Source organism: Siniperca chuatsi, linkage group LG16 (assembly GCF_020085105.1).
Source record: "Siniperca chuatsi isolate FFG_IHB_CAS linkage group LG16, ASM2008510v1, whole genome shotgun sequence".
Lineage (NCBI taxonomy): Eukaryota > Metazoa > Chordata > Actinopteri > Centrarchiformes > Sinipercidae > Siniperca > Siniperca chuatsi.
In genome coordinates, this window is record NC_058057.1 from 11,991,153 (window position 1) to 12,010,107 (window position 18,955).

The window sequence follows — 18,955 nt, forward strand, 5'->3', positions numbered from 1 at the left end:
CCTAACAATGTTTTTCAGTTCAGAAAACTGCAAAATGATACTCGGAGAGACTTTCACAATACCTACATTTGATCAGAATAAAGCAACCCATCAACCAAGTTGCTTAAACACATAAGGCGTAGGGGTGGAAAACTGACCTCGTCGTGGTCGATGTCACAGTCGCCAGTAATGACGATGCGCTTCTCAATCCTTGTCTCTGATAGGCCGCCCTTTAATGTCTGCAACAAAATATACAACAACGATGCTTTGATGCCTGTTATATTGGGTTAATTATGAACTATTAAGGCCCTCCTGGGTGCTGGATACTGCTAAGTGGCTGGCATTGTCATGACAGTCCAACGTGTCAACGCAGATTAGAAAGAAACATCAACAAGAGAGAGACTGACATAAAAAGTCAAGTGACAGAAGAGTGCAACACATGTAAATCTGGACAAGGAACACAAATTACAAATACTGTAGTAGGGTACCATGATATCACATGCACAGTATGAACCATGATAAAATGTCTGATAGTACAAATACAATTTTAAACAGAGCAAATGTGTTTCTGTTTGCACAGATTTTACAGATTAATGTGTATGGCAGTTATATTACATAAAAACAGTAGGGGTTGATTGCTTGAGCAGTCATAATGTAATGCCATAATGCATTAACAAGCATGTGTTTGTGGGTGTCTGTACCTTGGTGATGTGTGTGGTTGTAGTAGTACACAGAGATTCAGAGGTGATTGTCTGAGCAGTCATCAACACTCCAGGCTCGCCGTCACCATTACCATCCAACTGATAACAGAGGTGACAAAAAAAGAAATGTAACTGTGCATTACCACTAGAATATCCCCGTTAGATGTTTAATGTTCTAAATAAACTCTTTTGTCTTCTAAAAAATGATTTCTCTGGGGAAGAAGGAGTGAATCACGGCGACATGCACTGTTGCTAGAAAGGAAGCTTTTTGGAACATGCTTTCAAACAAAACATTAACACTAATAAGCTTTGAAATAATGATAAAATCTAAATGTTTCACGCATACAATACGAATGCTGATACACGGAAAAATAAAAAGCTCCCTGTGTTTCTTAAGTGTGCACCTGTGCGGCTTCGTATGTGATGGTCTTGGTTTCCGTATGTACGATGGGCACTTCTTTTGTAGCTATCTCAGTTTTCTGGGCTGCAAACGTGTCTGATATAGTCACCATTTCTGTCTTTACCACAGGTGGCTGGGGAGGGAGGAGAGAGAGAAGTGAGGGGGAGGAAAGAGGGTTAATACATTAAACCTGAGACAGTTAGGGAAATATAAAGAAACATGTAGGTATCTATGCACTAGCTTTGGAAATTCAATTCAGTCAATCAGTTTATATAGTTGTTTTTTTAACAGAAAAAATGTGACTGTAAATGTGTGCTAAATAATTATCCAATTAACTGCAGATTCCAATGACATTATTGTATTGAAAGGGAAGTGATTCAGACACAGTGGTACCCATAGCAGTAGTTGTAGATGTATAAAAACAATATATGCGAGTAAATGCAGCAAAATTCATGGAAAAAAATCAAGAGCTTCCAAATTCATGCGAGTCAACATCACGAAACCCACAATATGACAATGTACAAGCAACAGCTACAACAGCAGCACTACTACAAACACATCTTTGGTGTCAACGTGCAACTCAAAGTACGACACACAGGACGAACATGCATAAAACATGAGCCAATAAAACAGGCAGCACTCGAATGACTGGCAAACAAAACGGCAATTGATATGTAAACAGCATGCAAAGATGACATTCAGATGAGCGGGTGGCATTTTCCGAAGTGCTTGGCAATGATGATTTCCACAATACCGTTACCATGGTGACCGTGACGAGCCAATTAAACACTAACAGAAAGAGAAGCATCACTGCCAAACACATGGAGGACACACAAACACACACACACCAAAGGTGAAATACGGCATGCGTCGCAAAAAGCAAATATACACCTAAAAGCATCATGCATTTCCCACTTAGGCCCCATTTACTTCACAACACTACAATACAGAGTAGGAGGCAGCGACAGCAACACACCACACTATCTGGGGCAGGTGTTGGGGAAGGTGCATGTCGATCATGGTATGAAGTATGATTATAGTATTTAAGACAGAAATTAAAAATGTATTAATATGGTGAAAATCAAAATAAAGACTGAAATTAATTATGTAGGGGATGGTAACATGACACCAGCACACCAAAACACTGGTGGTGAATTGTATCATTAAAAGACTCTTCTGTCTGTTTTAACTTTCAATTTAGGCTAGTTTTCACAGGACAAACATGAGTGTGAGGATGTACATGGGGCTTAAATATTCACACAAGCAGGAAGGAAACCGGCACTGTGGTAAGCAGGAAGGAGAAAAAAAGTGGGTGTTTCTACTGTTGATGGGAGGGATCAAAGCCCAGGGAAGCTCCGCAGTCGGCCCAGTGAAGACTTTACCTCAGAGCAACAAATAACCTGTGGCCGTGGTTCTGCTTCAACCAGAGAGGCTTCTCCGTTCAATTTGGGCTTTTCCTCTTCCTCTGCAGGGGCGACCATCCCGGTCACGCTCTCCTCAGGCAAGGGGAGACCATTAGGAGCTTCATCGGGTGTCCCCATTGGATCATCGGCACTTTCCTCTGTCTCCCTCTCACCTTCTTTCTCCTCTTCTGCATACTTCTTCTCTGCCTCTGCATCCTCTTGCCTGGACTCCTCTCCCTCTCGACTGGTTGCCTCTACAGGTTGGCTGACTTCAGCTGGAAGGGAAAGAGCATCTGGAGCCGACACGTCCTGCTCGGCCGTCTTATCCTCCTGTTTCTTCTCCTGCTCTTCCTCCTCTTCCTTCTCCTCCGGTATTTGTGTATGTGAGATGGATACGGAGACATTTGGATGGTACTCCGCTTCTTCTTCACTCTCGCTCTCAGATGAAATGCTCTCCTGCTTCGCCACTTTTGCTTCCTCCACTACTTCCTCTTCGACTTTCACTTCCTGCTCTCTCGTTTCCTGCTCTGCAGGTGAGTCAGCAGGGGGGCTGATTGTAACTGTGACAAGTCCAGGTTTGGGTGCTTTGGAAACCTCTTGGACGACAACAGTTTCTTCAATTTCAACTTCGGTTGTCTATACACACACGCACATACACACACACGCACGCGTGCACACATAGTGCACAGACACACACAATGAGGTACACGCACATACACAACAAACGCATGGGGACAAAAAAAAGAAGCATAACATGATCATTGAACATAAATCAAAAAATTAAACTACCTTAAATGAAATTAAAACAATACACATCAAAAGATTTGGAATAAAAAGAACATGAAGATGTTCAACTGTGGACAAAGAGGTACCAAGATGTAAGAAAGTGAGCAGAACAGCTAGGAAGACAAACAAATGAACAGTCAAAGAATGGATGGCTGTAGTTAGAACACAAAATTTGAAGCTGGAGGTATGAAGGAAACGATGGCGTCATGAATGGAAGGCTGGATGGATTAATAGAGGGAAGTTAGGACCACCTTTGCAGGTTCTTTGGTATCAGAGATCGCGGTATCAGCAGCATCTGCTTCCATTTGGGGCACACTCTCCTGCGTGACAGAGAAGTTACCATGACAGTCATCAATCACACACCAGTAGCGACATCATCATTGTTAGCAATACAGTGATGCTTGTTACCACAGCACAGGGGAAAGGGTTGAATTTGTTACTTGTTTGTTTTTTTCTGCCTCTCTGATTCTCCCTCTCTGTCCCTGGTGGTCTTTCATGCACAATCAAAATAATTTCAAAATGAAGTATCAAGTTCATTGCCGCAGGCAGTAAAAAGAGATGGGATGAAAGCGTTGAAAGAAGAATAGAAAATAAAAAAGATCCACGGAAGATGGATTAAAGAGAATATCCCATCAATGAACACAGAAGCTTAGCTTTACTAAAATAAACAGACAAAAGAAACATGGTATTGAAGTCAGCAGTTTCTTTGAGATGTTGATGACCACAGAAAACATGGCATACCATAATAAATTTAGTTCAAAGTCCAGACCTTTAAATGTCTTGTGTGCCATTTTAAAAGCTACAAAGTCAACACCTTACAGCTTTTGTTTTGTTTGTTTTCTAAAAACATGATGCAAACTGCTGCTTCAATACCTGCTGCTTTTTACAGAGAAATATTTTTCCTAAAAGGAGCAGGTAAAGAGCAGATTTCCATGATTGTTACATTATTACACATTATTATCACAAAGACATCCATGGCACTCACAGCTGTTAGTTGTTTTAGATTAGATTTAACATGCCCGTCATTCAGGATGAATGGTCCCTGATACAAAACAAGGATTACTACCATTCATCCAGCATCCACAGCAGGCATTATGGACAGCTCGCATCGCATGTGTTTGTGAACACATCTGGCAAGCATCTTTAATTAACTGAGGCATTAAAAGAGTCAGGTTACTTTCAAGATGACCAACTTATGGAGGGAGAAAACTCTCCACAGAAAGTTTCCTATATTCTGTCAGTGCAACAATGGCTATATCACTGGTTAACCAATAAAAAGGCAGATGCAAATTGGACTGAATTGAAAGTAAACTGACTCCTAAATGTTCAGTAGTAGCAGCAGCACCTCAGTGACAGAGAGTGTAGCAGTTGGGGAAATAAGAAGCCCATGCGGTGCAGCAGGACCGCAGACAGCAGTGGAAGTAGTAGAAGTAGATGAGAATGTGGTTATAACAGCATCTAGTGTTGGTTCAGGAACACTGCAGGCAGACGCAGCAGCCAAACCAAAGCCAGTGCCAGAGTGTCGACTGAAAAGTACAGAAGCTATCTCCTCTTCAAGGCTCTACAGCAACACACAAACACAGAACACAGAGCAGTAGAGAAAAGATGGGAACATTTGAGAGAAGACAGAGACAAAAGACATCCCTCTAAGCACAAAACATAGTATTAACACAAGACACAAAAACACACATACAGAGGAAGCATAGCGCAAATTAAATAAACAGCCATCCCCACCTCTTGTAATGATTATATGAACCAGAGCAGAATGAAACAGATTTGAATAGACAGATAAAAGAATAAAACCCTTGTACTGCAGGGAAATGTATACAATGTACAATGTGATGTGAGTCCAGCTGAAAAGGGATAAAGAATTGGAGCAGTGCAACAGCGACAAGTCAGTTTTGTAGGAAGAACTCCAGAACAACAGAAGAAGAAAAAAAACCCATATAGTCCATCAAGTGAGCTCTAAACAACAACAACAGGTCATGACAACCCCACCATGGCAAAAGCATCACATGAAAATGAGTAAGGGAGCAGAGGAGAGGACTTCGAGTTTTAAATCAGGTGCACACACATGTGATAACAGGTGTACTTCCTTGCTATCAAAACTACATTTTTGTTCCTTTGCAGTAAATGTGTAAAACAATTCAGAAGCACTGCAATTTCTGCAAAGAGGGCATTCCCCAGAACATTTTTGTAAGTAAAATGACCTGTAACTCATGCTTCTTTTCTCAAGTTGCTGACACAGAAACATCCAGACAGACGTACCACTTGTTGCTGTTGAACACGTATTGTTGTAGCGGGAGAGGAGGTGAGACGTTTCTCCCACTGGTTGGGTTGAGGAGGAGAGGGAGGTGGCGCCTCCATAAAGGAGCGTTTTAGCTGGCTAATGCTAGCTTGGTGTTTCAGAACCTCTTCTTGGGTCTTATCATGGTCCTAATGAGGGAGTGGAGGGGAGAGGAAGGGGGAGGGCGGGGTGGAGAGTAAATGAGATAAGTATGGATAAATGAGGGATGATGGGTAGTAGGAATAAGAGAGGTGGGATAAAAATATGGGAGGTGGGGAGGGCAAGAAGGTTTGAACACAGGATAGATGAGGGGAGAGTGAAGGAAGGGTGAGAAGAAAGAGATGAAAGACAAATAAATAGATAGGAGGAAGAAAAAATAAAGATTGATAATAGAGGGAAGTAAAGGCCGAAGTAAAAGGAGGGTTAAAAGGACGGATGGCAGGATGAAGACAGATAAATGTAATGTAATGAGAGTAGAGGAAGGGAAGGAGAGAGGGAAGAAAGAGGGAAGGAAGGAGGATAAAAGGAGAGAGGGATGGGGGGGTGGGAAAAATTTGGTTCAACAGGTTACAGGAACATTAGTGTGTCAATCAGGAGAAAGACAAGATGGATGCCATGCGTCACTGGAGCCTCGTTTAAGGGGTCTGAAATCTTGCATTTGGTTTATCACTTGTATTTTGTTCAAGCGTGCGTGCGTGTGTGTAAAGTTGTGTATTTTTAAACAGGCTGCAGTGAAACAAGGCTTCTCCATCTTGTTGAGGAGTTTTTCCTTAAATCAGGCCAGGAACAGCAGGACAGAGTGCAGAACATGGAGCTGATAGCGGTGATCACACTAACCTGCTCTCTTTCTCCCTCCTTCACTGCATTCCCACATAACTGTTTTCAGTTAGTATCTATTTGCTTCACTTTCTCATTCAACACTTCTGTCCTTTTCTTTCTCTTCTTATCTTTTTCTTTCTCATCTCTTTGCCATTTTCTCAGTCTGTCTTTCCATTTCATCTCCATCTATCTTTCTTCTTCTCTTTCGCTCACAAATATTACAGGATACAATCATGCTATGTAGACTACTGTACTGCTACAAATACTCGCTGGCAATGCATCACTATCAGTCCCATGTTTCATAAAAAGATGTGTTGTTGTTGTTTTAGTACGTTATCAAACCACGCATCACTCAACGCTGGCAGCCAATCACCAGAAAACAGGAAGAAAGCTCCTTGTATGGGTTAGGGAGGCAGGATTAGTCAGATTAGACGCAGCTGCCTGGCAATAATCAAACTCTTTGATCAATCAAGGATTGGAAATGTTACACGATAAAAAGGGTCACAAAACAGCATTCAACATGCACGGAGCATGCATAAAAGTCACACACACACACCGCGGACCCTATTCACAAAGCAGCCATTTTGAACACTCAGCTTGGGAAATTTCCTGGAAGTCTCTACTGTGCTGTTGTGTAGCAAGATAGACATCAAATAAATATTTTGCATTTCATAGATTCTTTTGGTCAGTACACTCTGTAAAAAACTTTCAGTGCCTCAAGGAACATCAGTTATATGCACAACCTTCAGTTAACTTTCCTGATCTAATCAATTCAAGCAGTTGCTGTGGTTGTCGTTCCTGGGATTGCTGCTCATTTAATAACGTAATGTTAAGTGTAGCAGACCTTCTAATTAATGTGTTTAAAGCTGCGTTAATCTTCAAGCTAAAAATCCCATGTTTGACATATTAAGGCCTTGTAAAGTTGATATGGCTAACATGTTACATTAGCATTTGTTGTACCCAACAAATTTAAATCCAATATTCACTCTACTTCTGGCTCTATTTTGGTCTCCACCAATTCTAACTTTCGCTAACTTTGTCTGTCTGCTGTTTGGTGCTGGGCAGGAAGCGTACGGTGGATTTATTAAAGCGTTTTTGCTGAAAAGCTGAAAACAAGGCTGATGAGGAGGGTGAGACTGAATTGAAACAGTCAAGTTACGGGCCGTGAAACCAAAACAATGAACTGAAAGACACTGAAATCTTTGCAGAGCTGAGGGGAACAGCAGAATTAGGTGATAATTATCTGTGGGTTCGTCATACAAAACCATACCTTTCACATTACACATAGTCATTTGATCCATTGTTCACATAAAAATATTGATTAGTGCAACTTTAAGTGACATTTGTTTTATATATCATTTATGACAACATTCTCAGTTTCCTAGCCCATGTGTTCAAAATGGCTGCCATGTGAATTAGGACAATTAGCACCGACACCTTTTCATACCAAAACATTTTCAATAATACTAGAATTACTCTTGAAATAGCTTAAACACACATAAATACACGTAGGCATGCACACAGAGCCTGAGAGTGCGAGAGGGCAGCAGTCTTGTACAGTACAGTACAGAGGAAGTTGTAGTTCTGATGGCGTCAGAGTACACAGAAACATGTAGTTCTTATTTTCAGCCATCAGCTGATGCCAGTACCAACCTCCAACATTAAATTACTGTGCCTCACATAAATATTGTCCCCATACACTCTCATTGGACTCTGTAAGGCAGACATACAGCAAAAAATCAAGTGGAGAAAATTAATTAAAAAATTTAAATAAAGTTACCAAAAATAAAATTAAATGAATGTGCTTTGTTTGAACTCTACAAAATAAAACAAAATCTGCAACAAAAATAATAACCATTGAATGAAATAAAAGATAAAGCATTAAATAAATTATAATCAAATAAAAACTTAAAAAAAAAAAAAAAAAAAACAGGGAAAAAATGAGAAGAAAAACTGGCATGTGGTGACACGGCCAAAAGTCTCAAACTGTGATGAAGGCTGGAAGATGGGTACAAGCACAAATTAAAAACATTCTGGTAATATGCATTGAATGTTATGATAACAGCACTCGTACCCATGTTAACACATACAAAATTCAAAGCATTCAAAACATCACAACACCAGCAGACACTTACAAAAACCAACAAACCCCCAATGGGCTTTCAGCGAAACCCAAAAGGAATGATGAACCACAGACCCAGAAACCAAACTGAAACTGTGAAACCATAACCCACAGCAGAGCAACCGAAAGTGAAGATTTTGGGTGAAAGTGCCCATTCAGGATCAGTTTTTACACTCAGGCCCAATTTGAAAACAAAGGGTATAATTGGCGACATACTGATAACTAAATATCATCTGTTGTTGATGTAAATATTCAGCTATTTTTTTGTTCATACAAATTCCAGATTGGGTCTGTAGTAGCTGACAAAACTGACTCTGTATAATCATGCTAGGGCAACTTCACCCTAAAAGAGTGTACCAAACCAACAAACCAACCAACACGGGCAGAGCAAATGATTGACAGACCAAATACACAATCAAATAACCAATAACAGTGTGTGAACCTGAGAGGGGGCAAGCTCACTGGCTCCAAGTGACTGTTGTAGGTGTAAATTCAGGGAGAAAGTAAAGACAGGTTAGGTTTACTGCATGTGCTCTCCACTACACCATAAAACCATTTCCATTCAATATCCAAAACCATCTTTACATTAGTCCTTAGCAAAGTAATATCATTAGGCATGGGACGATATAAAAAATTTCATGTCACAATTGTCCTGGCCAAAATAATTGCGATTCACGATATTATCCCCATAATTCCTCAAAATATGCTTAAAACTCTTAAAATGGCACTAAAACATACTGGAATTACTTTATCATACATTTTGTTAAGAAACGTAAATAAGGTAATCATAAATCAGAAGGTCCCCATGCATAAATAAAGAATAAATAAATAATAACTACAAAATAGCAACATTGTGTGAGTCTGTTCTGATAATAATTCCTGTATTTTATAAATCAGGCTCTATTTTTCACTTCTCTACCATAATGTCAAATGATACAGACAACAATTTCATCAGTTGCATCAGTATATATAATTTACCCCTGAAATAAAGGAATTATCCTTTAACAAAAATACTGGCATTGTGGCATAGAGTCAAACTGTCCTCCTTTTAAGTAAAAAAAAAACAAAAACCTGAACCAGTGTTGCTAGAATTGCAGCCTAGAATGTGAGACGTGCCAAACCATAGCAATTCAAAATAAATCAAGAAATCAATATAGGACTGTACGTTAGTGAGGTAGACAGCTTTTTCAAGTCACTTATGTGAGGATATTGTCCATTATCACAATAATGGAAATTCACCACGATCAACTTTTCTTGATTATTTTTTATCCTGATCGGCGATAATATTGTATACCGTCCCATCCCTAAATATCATATTTTATTATTCCTACATTATTCTCCCAAGAATTTGAAAACCATGCTGGGTAAAGACAGACCCTACAGACCTGGGTGGGCGTGGCTTCCACATTACCAGGGCTTAAGTCCACCTCCTTAACCTTCAATGTCGTAGCCATGGTGATGGCAGTCATGACAAAATGAGGAGGGTAGGGGCACGAAGAAAGAAAAATGTGAAATGGATGATGGGAAAAGCTAGTTTCTTCCCCAGCAACCAATGGTGTTAGGGAGCGCTACTGGTCATGTGACCTTTGCACCAAAGCTGCAGCAGCAGTAACATAAAAGGAGTCTGAGACGGTTAATAAAGGGAGGCAGCAGGTGCTACTGACTGCTCTCGTCCTATATTAAAAAAAGATTCACAGTCTGTGTCAAAGTATTTTTCTATCACATGATGCACATACATTTATGTTCGTTCTAAACAGCTTTTTATGTGCAGCATTCCTTTCTGGAAATCAGTAGACCTAGTTAACTGTGTTACTGCTAACGAGTCTATAATACTTTGTTTATAATGTGTCCAAAACAAAGTCAGATTCACTGTATCTTTTTATTCAAACAGGAAGATTATGGAACTATTCTCTGGGTACTATGATATTTTCCACCCGAGGCCAGCTTTTGCTTTAGTAGACTTCTAGTTACTCTGGCAATAAGCAGAATATGCCAGTATTCTTTCCGACTTCTTTTGATCACATATCTGTTTCCATCTGCATCCACAGCTTCATTCAACCAAGAAAACACCAAAGGGCCACCACAAGAATGCAGTTACAGTTTGACTTAAAACAAAGCGAACAAGGGACAGGGGTTGAGGAGAGAGTCCTGAACCTCAGGGATCAGGGCAAGTGTAACACTGTTTACTCTTAACATTCCTTAGCAATAAGATACAAACCAATATGCTTTAAGTGCTATAGGGTTGAGGGGGTTACTACATCTATCTTGGGCATCTATCTGTATGTACAGTTATAACAATCTAATCTACAACCATTTCTTCAGTGCCGTTCTTTCTCTGCACTACAAAGGCAAAATGCAGCAACTGAAAATGTAGTCAGCGTTAGTTTTATTTAAAAAAATAAAAATTGTTTATTGCTGTGTCGCTAGTGCTTATTTATGTCGCATTTTACGAATTGATACCATTATGTAACTTCATTTGATGAGTGTGACATTAATCTGCTGAGTGTTAAACACAGAGCAACTGCACAGAGGGGATGACAACTAATAATGCCCATCACTAAATGTTAAATTCTGCAACATTCTCCTTCCCAAGTCTCTGTACAGCATTTACATCTCTTAATATACCTATATTTTAATATACTATTTCTATACTAATAATATAATAATATTTTCTCCGTGTTTATACTTTATCAACTCTGAAGTTTAAATACTTTGTTTAATCTTACTTATTCTAATCTCTGTTCTTTATTATAAACAATACAGAGGGGTTGGCAGGGGGCAGGGATGGTGAGAAAAAGAAAATATTAGGTAAAGGAGGTGGTGGCGGCGGGGGTGAATAGATGAGGTCAAAAGGAGAGAGGAGTAGGTGTACTGTGTGTATTTATGCAGCAGGATCGCACATCTCTTGCGTCCAGGTAACACTCGTGTGAGTGTGGTGCCTGACGCGTGGAGGTGTGTGTGTCGGTGTGAGAGGAGAAGCTTGCTTGTTAAAACCAGAGCTTAACTGATCCTCAGGCCGATCGTTTGCCATTTCAGTGATGAACATTGGCAAAACTGCCTTCCGTTGACTGGAGACCACGTTCTCTAGGTAACACAGGGTCAGGCCCAGGGGTGTGGCTAAAATCAGGGCTAAGACCAATGACTGGCTCGCTGTCAGCATCACAACCAATAGGAAGACAACTAGCAGGCAGGGCAGGAACAGAGGGGAAGGGTTTAGGAGGTAGCGATGTATGGATGGGGTTAGGGTAGAGCAAGAGAGGGAGGAGAGAGTCATGAGAGAGGAGCAAGATAGGATAGAAAAGAAATAAGGGCGCAGAGAAAAGAGAGAGGGCAGGGAGGAAAAGGAGGAAACAATTGGAGGACAGGTAAGAGAAGAAACCGAGGGTAAATGTAGTCGTGTTGGGTGCCAAAGAACAGCAGGAACCACACTAATACATTTAGTTGGCAGATAGTTGGTAATAAAATTAAAATTAGTACATTTTGATGCCAAACTGTTAAGAATTTGACGTAATCCGGGTGTAGTCATATTGGAAACGATAAATTTGGGGGCACTGATAGTGAAAATCTTTAATTTCCCTGCAGATGTGGAAGTGAGCTTGGACACAGTGGGAGTAAAAAAGCTCAGTTTCTTCGCTAATCCTGAAAGTAGCTTTGTGGGCAGACACCTGTTTCCATTCTTCCCCAAAAGGGAGAGAAAACACAGGATGAAAGAAAAACATTTAACCACACCCCTCAGAGACAACCAGCTCCACCAATTTGGTAATCCAGCTGTTGCTCTGGTTTCAGCCTCGCAGCCCTCCTCAACTCCCAAAAGCTCTGAACTGTATGTTTGGGGGCTTGTGACTGGGTAAGACACTGGAGGATTTTGTGCAAGGTTTTCTAGATCGCCCAGCTGCTGATCAGAGAAAGGAGAAGAGGTGTTTGAGGGAAGGGCCAACGGTGTGTGTGAGGCGGTGGTGTCGTCGATAAGGTCGTCGTCTTCAGAAATGTCTGACAGGCCGTGGTCGAGCTCAGAGATAGAGTCGAGGGAAGGGGGGATGGAGGAGAGTGAGGATGAGGAGGAGAAGGAGAGAGGAAACATGAAGATTGACTGATGGAGGTGGAATGCAGGAGAGAAGAACAGGGAAGAGGAGGAAGAGGATGGAAAGAAAGACCCAACAAAATAGAGGACAAAACAAGTAGTAGTAGAGACAGAGACAGAGTGGGTGGGAAAAGAAAGGAGAGACCGGCGCGCACACATTCACAAAGTGTAGGAGCGAGCAGTGAAGAAATAAGTTAAACAAAAAACCAAAACAACCGACGCAATGTGCATTCAAAATATCATTTCATTTCATCAAATGATGACAAAAATGAGAGCATGCAAGAGGAGAGTGATAAAAGCATAAAAAAGGGGGCAGGGTGTGAAGGAAAAAAGAAAGGGAAAGAGACATAACATTAGTCAGTGAACAACACACCAAAATAGGTTAACAGTGAACATAGCAGGGTTGAGCATAGTGCAGAGTACAGTTGTGAGCGGAAACAGTGTCAACAGGGGGCCACCACTGAACGAAGGCTAACACAGTGGTCAATTCCACAGTGCTGGGGTGTGAGCGAGGGTTAGGGAGAGAAAAGGGAAAGTGAGGGGGGGGGGACAGGAGGCATGCATAACATACAGCAATACTCTATATACTATATACTCCAGTACTAAGCACAATCCAAAGAAAACCGTTAAAATGAATAGAATCATATATATCAGGTAAGCATTAAATGAAGACGTGAAACTCGCTCTGTCAGTCTCTCACTCACACACATATACACAGCTTAAGGGGGCAAAAATGTGGCTGCCTCCGGGTCATATAGGAAGCAAAGTTAAGTATCTAAATGATCCTGTGAAAACAGAAATGACATTAGCATGGGACTCTTATCGTCTACATCTACAGGTGATTTTAAGTCTCAGTAGTAACCAGATAAAAGCACTTTAAGCCTCCCCAAAACCCCGGTACTATGCACGGCCCAATAGTAGTGGCTTAATATGAGGCTTAATATGTGTTTTCCATATATTATAATATTAGTATAACAACCAAGGAAAAATGCATGTTGTTATATAATGAATAAAACATTGACTTTTATACACACACACACACACACACACACACTAAGGACACAATGCAAAATTAAACTTAAGAGATACTTATATATACACACACTGGGACAAGCTAAAAAATGTCAGTTAGAAACGTGTTGATTTTTTCATCACCCACGTATATAATGTCTCTGTCTTTGATACACAAACACATAAAAAAGTTCCTGTGGGACAACCAGAGGGATGTACACTGAAGCGAGATTAGTGGTTTAGCCAGCTATGTTGAGCCTTAAGCCAGAGTTTTCAGTGTCACTAAGGTGGCTCTCTTTTAACCTGGCTAGATCACCATGGTAACTTATGCTGCACACATAACCTGCTCTGGAGGACGTTATGTTCAGAGTTTCGGCTCAAATCGGCTGTAAAAAGCACCGCCCTTTCACTAATTATTTTCCTGACGATATTCTCTCTGAGCAATATAGATTCTCAGCTGAGGGAATACATCATGCAAACTTGTTGAGCCGTACGTTAGTAATGCCACCGGACGAAGCCGTGCAGTTACAGTCGGCCTATCCCAAACTGTATGCATCGTGTTGTCATGGGAACCTACATGCATTCAGTTGGTGATGCAGAAAATTGGTAATATTTACATACACTAACAAATGTTGCACAGCAGATCATCCCTACACTAAAAAGAATGATGAAGGCTCAGAAACTACAGAGCTTTGGATTATGTTTTTATGCTTGGTCCTGATCAGCTGCCAGGGCCGTTTTACACTAATGCAGCTAATAGAATACCGGTTAGAAAATGTATTATTAGTCTATTGGTATTTATCACAAATAAGATTCAATCAATAAAATTAATTTCACTTTGATTTGGCTAAAACCTGAAGTAATTTCCATGTCTCCTTCATTCTGGGACAGTGTAAGACCTAAATGCACTTCTTGAATATAATGTTTAAATCTGTTGTATCAAGTTTTAGAGCTCTGAATGTGCAGCAGCCACGTCAGAAATAAACTGAGGCATTGAGAGTGCACTGAGTGGTAAAATAAATATATTAACTTATCTGCTAGCATTCCTCTTATTTGGAACAACAGTTTTTATAGGCCTATTCTTCATAGCTCTCCATTATAACAACAAGAGAAACGGTGTAGGCGGCACGCGATCGGTATAATCAATGCAGCGGTTACGTTTCCCTCAAAACAAATTTATAGTTGCAAATTAGATGCATATAAATGTAATTTCTAGGAGACAGGGCTGGTCCATTTTGTCAAAATGACGCTCAAACGCCCTCGTTTATGGAAACTGGCACAGAGCCTCAAGCCTGGGTTAACAAATTACATTGATAACTACCGCCGTGATACCCGTTATGTCTGATTGGGGCTTTAGGGTTTGCTGAGCCAGCTCACGCAAAGGAAGCCTGGCTATGTTGAACTTGCTTCGTAGTACAACCCTCAGGTGATAATATAATGTCAACAAAGAAACAAAAAGACTTGCTCTTGCATTCTTCTTTCTGTCTTGTTTTCTCTTTCCTTCCACAAACACACGTAACCACACAGGATGAAAACATGATACACACACACCTTAGAGTCAGAGTGGAGCTCACGCCCGTTCTCAGCTGCGTCCCGGCCGGCTTCAGTTATGCTGATCACTGGTGCTAAGGAATGAGAAACACACAAACAAAAATAAATTAATAAAAACATAACTTTCAACTTCTCTACATTTTAACACACAATAAAAACTGTCTGATTCTTCCGCTGAGAGCTGTACTCGATCGGTTCAAGATCACTGGTTTGTTTTTCTCCATGAGACATGAAACACTTTCTGCACATGAAGGTCAGAGCCGACTCTCAATTCAATCCCATAAAAAGGAAAACTTTAATTTGCAGTTACTGTCACTTCTACTTTAGGCAGGACAGGATATAAATTTTAAAGCTTTTATTGTCAGTTCAACTTTTCACACTTTGGTCTTGTAGTAAAGTAGACGTTTTGCAAAAAAAAAAAAAAAAAAAAAAAAAAAAAGTGTATTATAGTAAAAAGACTTGATCTGAGGTACAAGACAACATCAACTTAAACAGGATGCTGGCTTGCAGTGGGATAATGTGTCCAGCAGGGGACAATGTAAGACAGTGGAATGACCTGACACATGTGGCACAGAAGTGCACAGCTGCATATGAAATGGGATCTGTAAGCCAAATCCGGAAAACCACAAAAAAAAACTGTGTATACTGTTTTCCAAAGACAGTGAAATGTATATCTGATGTGAACATGGCTCATTTAGAATTTGAATAAGCAACAAGGTTATGAAGAAATTAAGAAGATAGTTAAATTATTAAATGCGATCAGTGCTCAGTTATTTCTGTGATCTGTGGTTTAGTTTTACATTTTCTTCTCTGTCATGACATGCAAATTACATGAGAGTATATATTGTATACAATGTATGCAAAGTATCAACATGCTGTATTTCTTTCATTGTCAGTTTTTTTCTTTTAGACACACATAACATTCTTTCTTTCCATTTCGTTCTTTCTCCCTGTCTGTCTCTCACTGTATGACAGGAAACATATGCTGCAGCTATTTCCTGTATCTGGTCAGACGCTAACATTTTACATCCAAACACACGCAGAAACACAGACACAACCACATGCAAACCCTCCATCCACGACCCCACTTCCATGTGCTTGTCATTACTTCCACTCCTCTTTTCGTCTGTCTTATCCATTCATTAAATATTGTTTAGAGTGAAGCTGGAATGTCATCTTTCTGTGTATCTTTGTGAGTGTGTGTGTGTTACCTCCATCCAGACTGCGGCTGATGCGTTTGGATGAGGTGCGTTCAAAGTTTGGTGCAGGTCGGTCTATGAGGGAGCTGGCCACGCGGGTCTGGGCCTGGGTCCGCCCGCTGTAACGGAACTTGGAGCCCAGAGTCAAGAAGCGGGGCTTGGTAGGAGGTTCTGGTGCATTTAACCTAGAGACAAGTGATAGAGGGAGGGAGGGAGAGAAAGGTGGGGAAATGGGGGACGTGAATTTTTAAACTTATTCAGGGGTATTCACAACTATTACTGTGCACGTGCAAGAGAGGCAAAAATGTTTCCAGGCAACTCTTACCTCAACAGGATATTAAAGCTTATTCCTCTCTTCTCTTACACACATACAAACATGCAGACACAGAACACACTCGCAACAACTACAAATGCAACAATGATGCGCACCTGGTTCATCTTTGTGTGTGTGTATATAAGTGTGTGTCTGTATTGCCCTGGGCATCAGGCTGGTTAAAAAACCACAAGCTGCACTCTCTTGACTTATTGTCTGGAAAGTGACCCAGCCTTTTTGTTGAGCCTGATAAAGCACACATTTCTTCATTGAACGTTATCTAACAAGCTGTTACAATTAACCTAAACTCCAGACTGGAAAACTCTGAAACCCGTGTGCATACACAAGTAAATGTTTGTTTCATGGTGTGTATTTGAGTGTGTGCATTTCTACCTGAAGAAACTGTGATTCTCCACACAGACTTTCCACAGCCTTTTGGCAGATCGATGATTCTGGAGTTTGAATCCCACCGTGCTCTCAAACTGCTCCGTCTATCAAAGAAACATATAAGCAACAACGTACAGTATGTTATGAGTACTCTGTTAACACTATAGAGAATAAGTTTCATTCTTTTGTGTAGGACTGAGTAAGTCTCAGTATTTATATCTTGTGTGTGTGGGGGGGGTACATACCTCTCCAGGTCTGATCTTTATGTAGAAGTTGTTCCTCTTGTATGAAATCTTGAGTATTTTGGGCCAAGCAAAACGATTTATCCGAAGTCTGTCTTTGTAAACCAGGAGTCCGTTGGCGCACACACCTAGCATGATGTCCACACCCTCAGAATCCTGTAACAGTCACATTCAAATGTACATAATAATATATTTTATTATGAAATAATTCATTAATCTCTGTGAAACATCTATATATGCTGCCTGTCTGTCTAAATTAGATCATACTGTACATCAACTGATTTCCAAAGTAGTCTGCTAAAGGAAACTCAATTACCACACACACACACACAAACACCAACTCTAACATGGTTAGCTGACAGACTAATTCACTAGCAAAGCTTTTAAGTCCAAGGCCATCTGGTAATGGTAAGGGCATATTGATTACAGTAGTAAATTAACAGGAAAAATCTGTTGGACTAATGGAGGATGCAATATATTGATAATGGACAGTTTTACTGGGAGGCGCAAACACGTCACATGGCCTTGCCGTGCTATCAGCTGGTCATCGATCTCTGTGCTCCTGGTAGAGATACACTTTAGCACTTTGGCTTGGACACACTGACAAAATGGATGTAGAAGGAAAACAATTTTCCATTTGCTTTTTGTGGTTTCCGTGAGAAACCAATGAATCTTCAGTGACTGCAGCAAACAAGAAGTGTTTGATGCTAGGATTACTTGTGATCGCTATCACTCAGTCACTCACTCTGTTCAATTATTTGGCATTACTTTTGCAAGTGAGACACACTGAATAAAAGATGGCAGCAAGCTATGGTGTAACAATCCAGGTTGACTTTGAATAAATACTAATATATTAAATTATATTAATAAATAATATTTAAAAAATGCAACTGAAATGAATTGAAACATCCAAGAATAGACATACAGACATAGAATACTGTTAGATGTCAATATTCAGTGCAGTCAATGATTCTGTAGTAAAGTCTTTATTAATGCACCTATTGTATTCAGGTATTTTTGTCCCTGCTGCTGTCAGAATTATCAATCTCAAATTCAATTCTCAGAGGAGCAAAATAACCAGTGGACTATAAGTTAATGACACTACAACTGTATATAACAGTACTGTCTTTGCACTGTTAGACACATACTTTACAAGTAACTTTGTTCTTGCTGTGCAACAAATGTATCCACCAGCAAAACCAATATTGCCATATAGAACAAGATTTATTGGGTGAAATATACATTTTATCATTACAAGTCTTATTTTCAAATTTTAGCAGAATGGTTCAAATGTGTCAAATTAGATTTTTATTAAACATAGAAAAGTGTATTTGTGTTTGTTCAATATGATTCTGATAATTCAGCGTTCTTAAAATTTGACATATAGTATTTGAAAGGGGCCTTTGTGGGCCTTGGGGTCATGAAACTTGCACAACAAATTAATGGCACAAGACAGAAATAGATCTGCCCCTTGAATTCCCACAACTTTGGTATGCCAGAAAAAAAAGAGAGAGATTTTCAACATTTTGAAACACTCTCATCTTTTCCCCTGGTTCTCGCACTGTGTTGCAAACAAGTGGAGCATGCCCTTAAAGGGGACTTGCCTCTTTCTCTCTTTCAAGGATCTGTCCCCATCTCACTCTAACCTTATCTCTGTCCGTCATGTCTTTGTCT

The 18,955-nt window shown here is 40.2% G+C and overlaps 1 protein-coding gene across 15 annotated transcripts in view; it reads right to left on the reverse strand.

Moving 5' to 3' along the window:
• Positions 1-18,955, reverse strand: part of epb41l2 (erythrocyte membrane protein band 4.1 like 2) — a 59,649-nt gene that overhangs the window by 5,783 nt on the left and 34,911 nt on the right. The window contains exons 11-24 of one of the 15 annotated variants that reach the window (XM_044169806.1): positions 17,285-17,437; positions 17,046-17,143; positions 16,352-16,524; positions 15,141-15,214; positions 9,883-9,933; positions 8,940-8,972; positions 8,029-8,088; positions 5,538-5,705; positions 4,615-4,830; positions 3,521-3,589; positions 2,463-3,119; positions 1,085-1,213; positions 681-779; positions 138-218 (exon numbers count right to left, since the gene is read on the reverse strand). In XM_044169806.1, the coding sequence (XP_044025741.1) occupies positions 138-218; positions 681-779; positions 1,085-1,213; positions 2,463-3,119; positions 3,521-3,589; positions 4,615-4,830; positions 5,538-5,705; positions 8,029-8,088; positions 8,940-8,972; positions 9,883-9,933; positions 15,141-15,214; positions 16,352-16,524; positions 17,046-17,143; positions 17,285-17,437 (2,061 nt within the window). The other 14 variants (XM_044169807.1, XM_044169808.1, XM_044169812.1 and 11 more) reach the window with 14 other exon arrangements.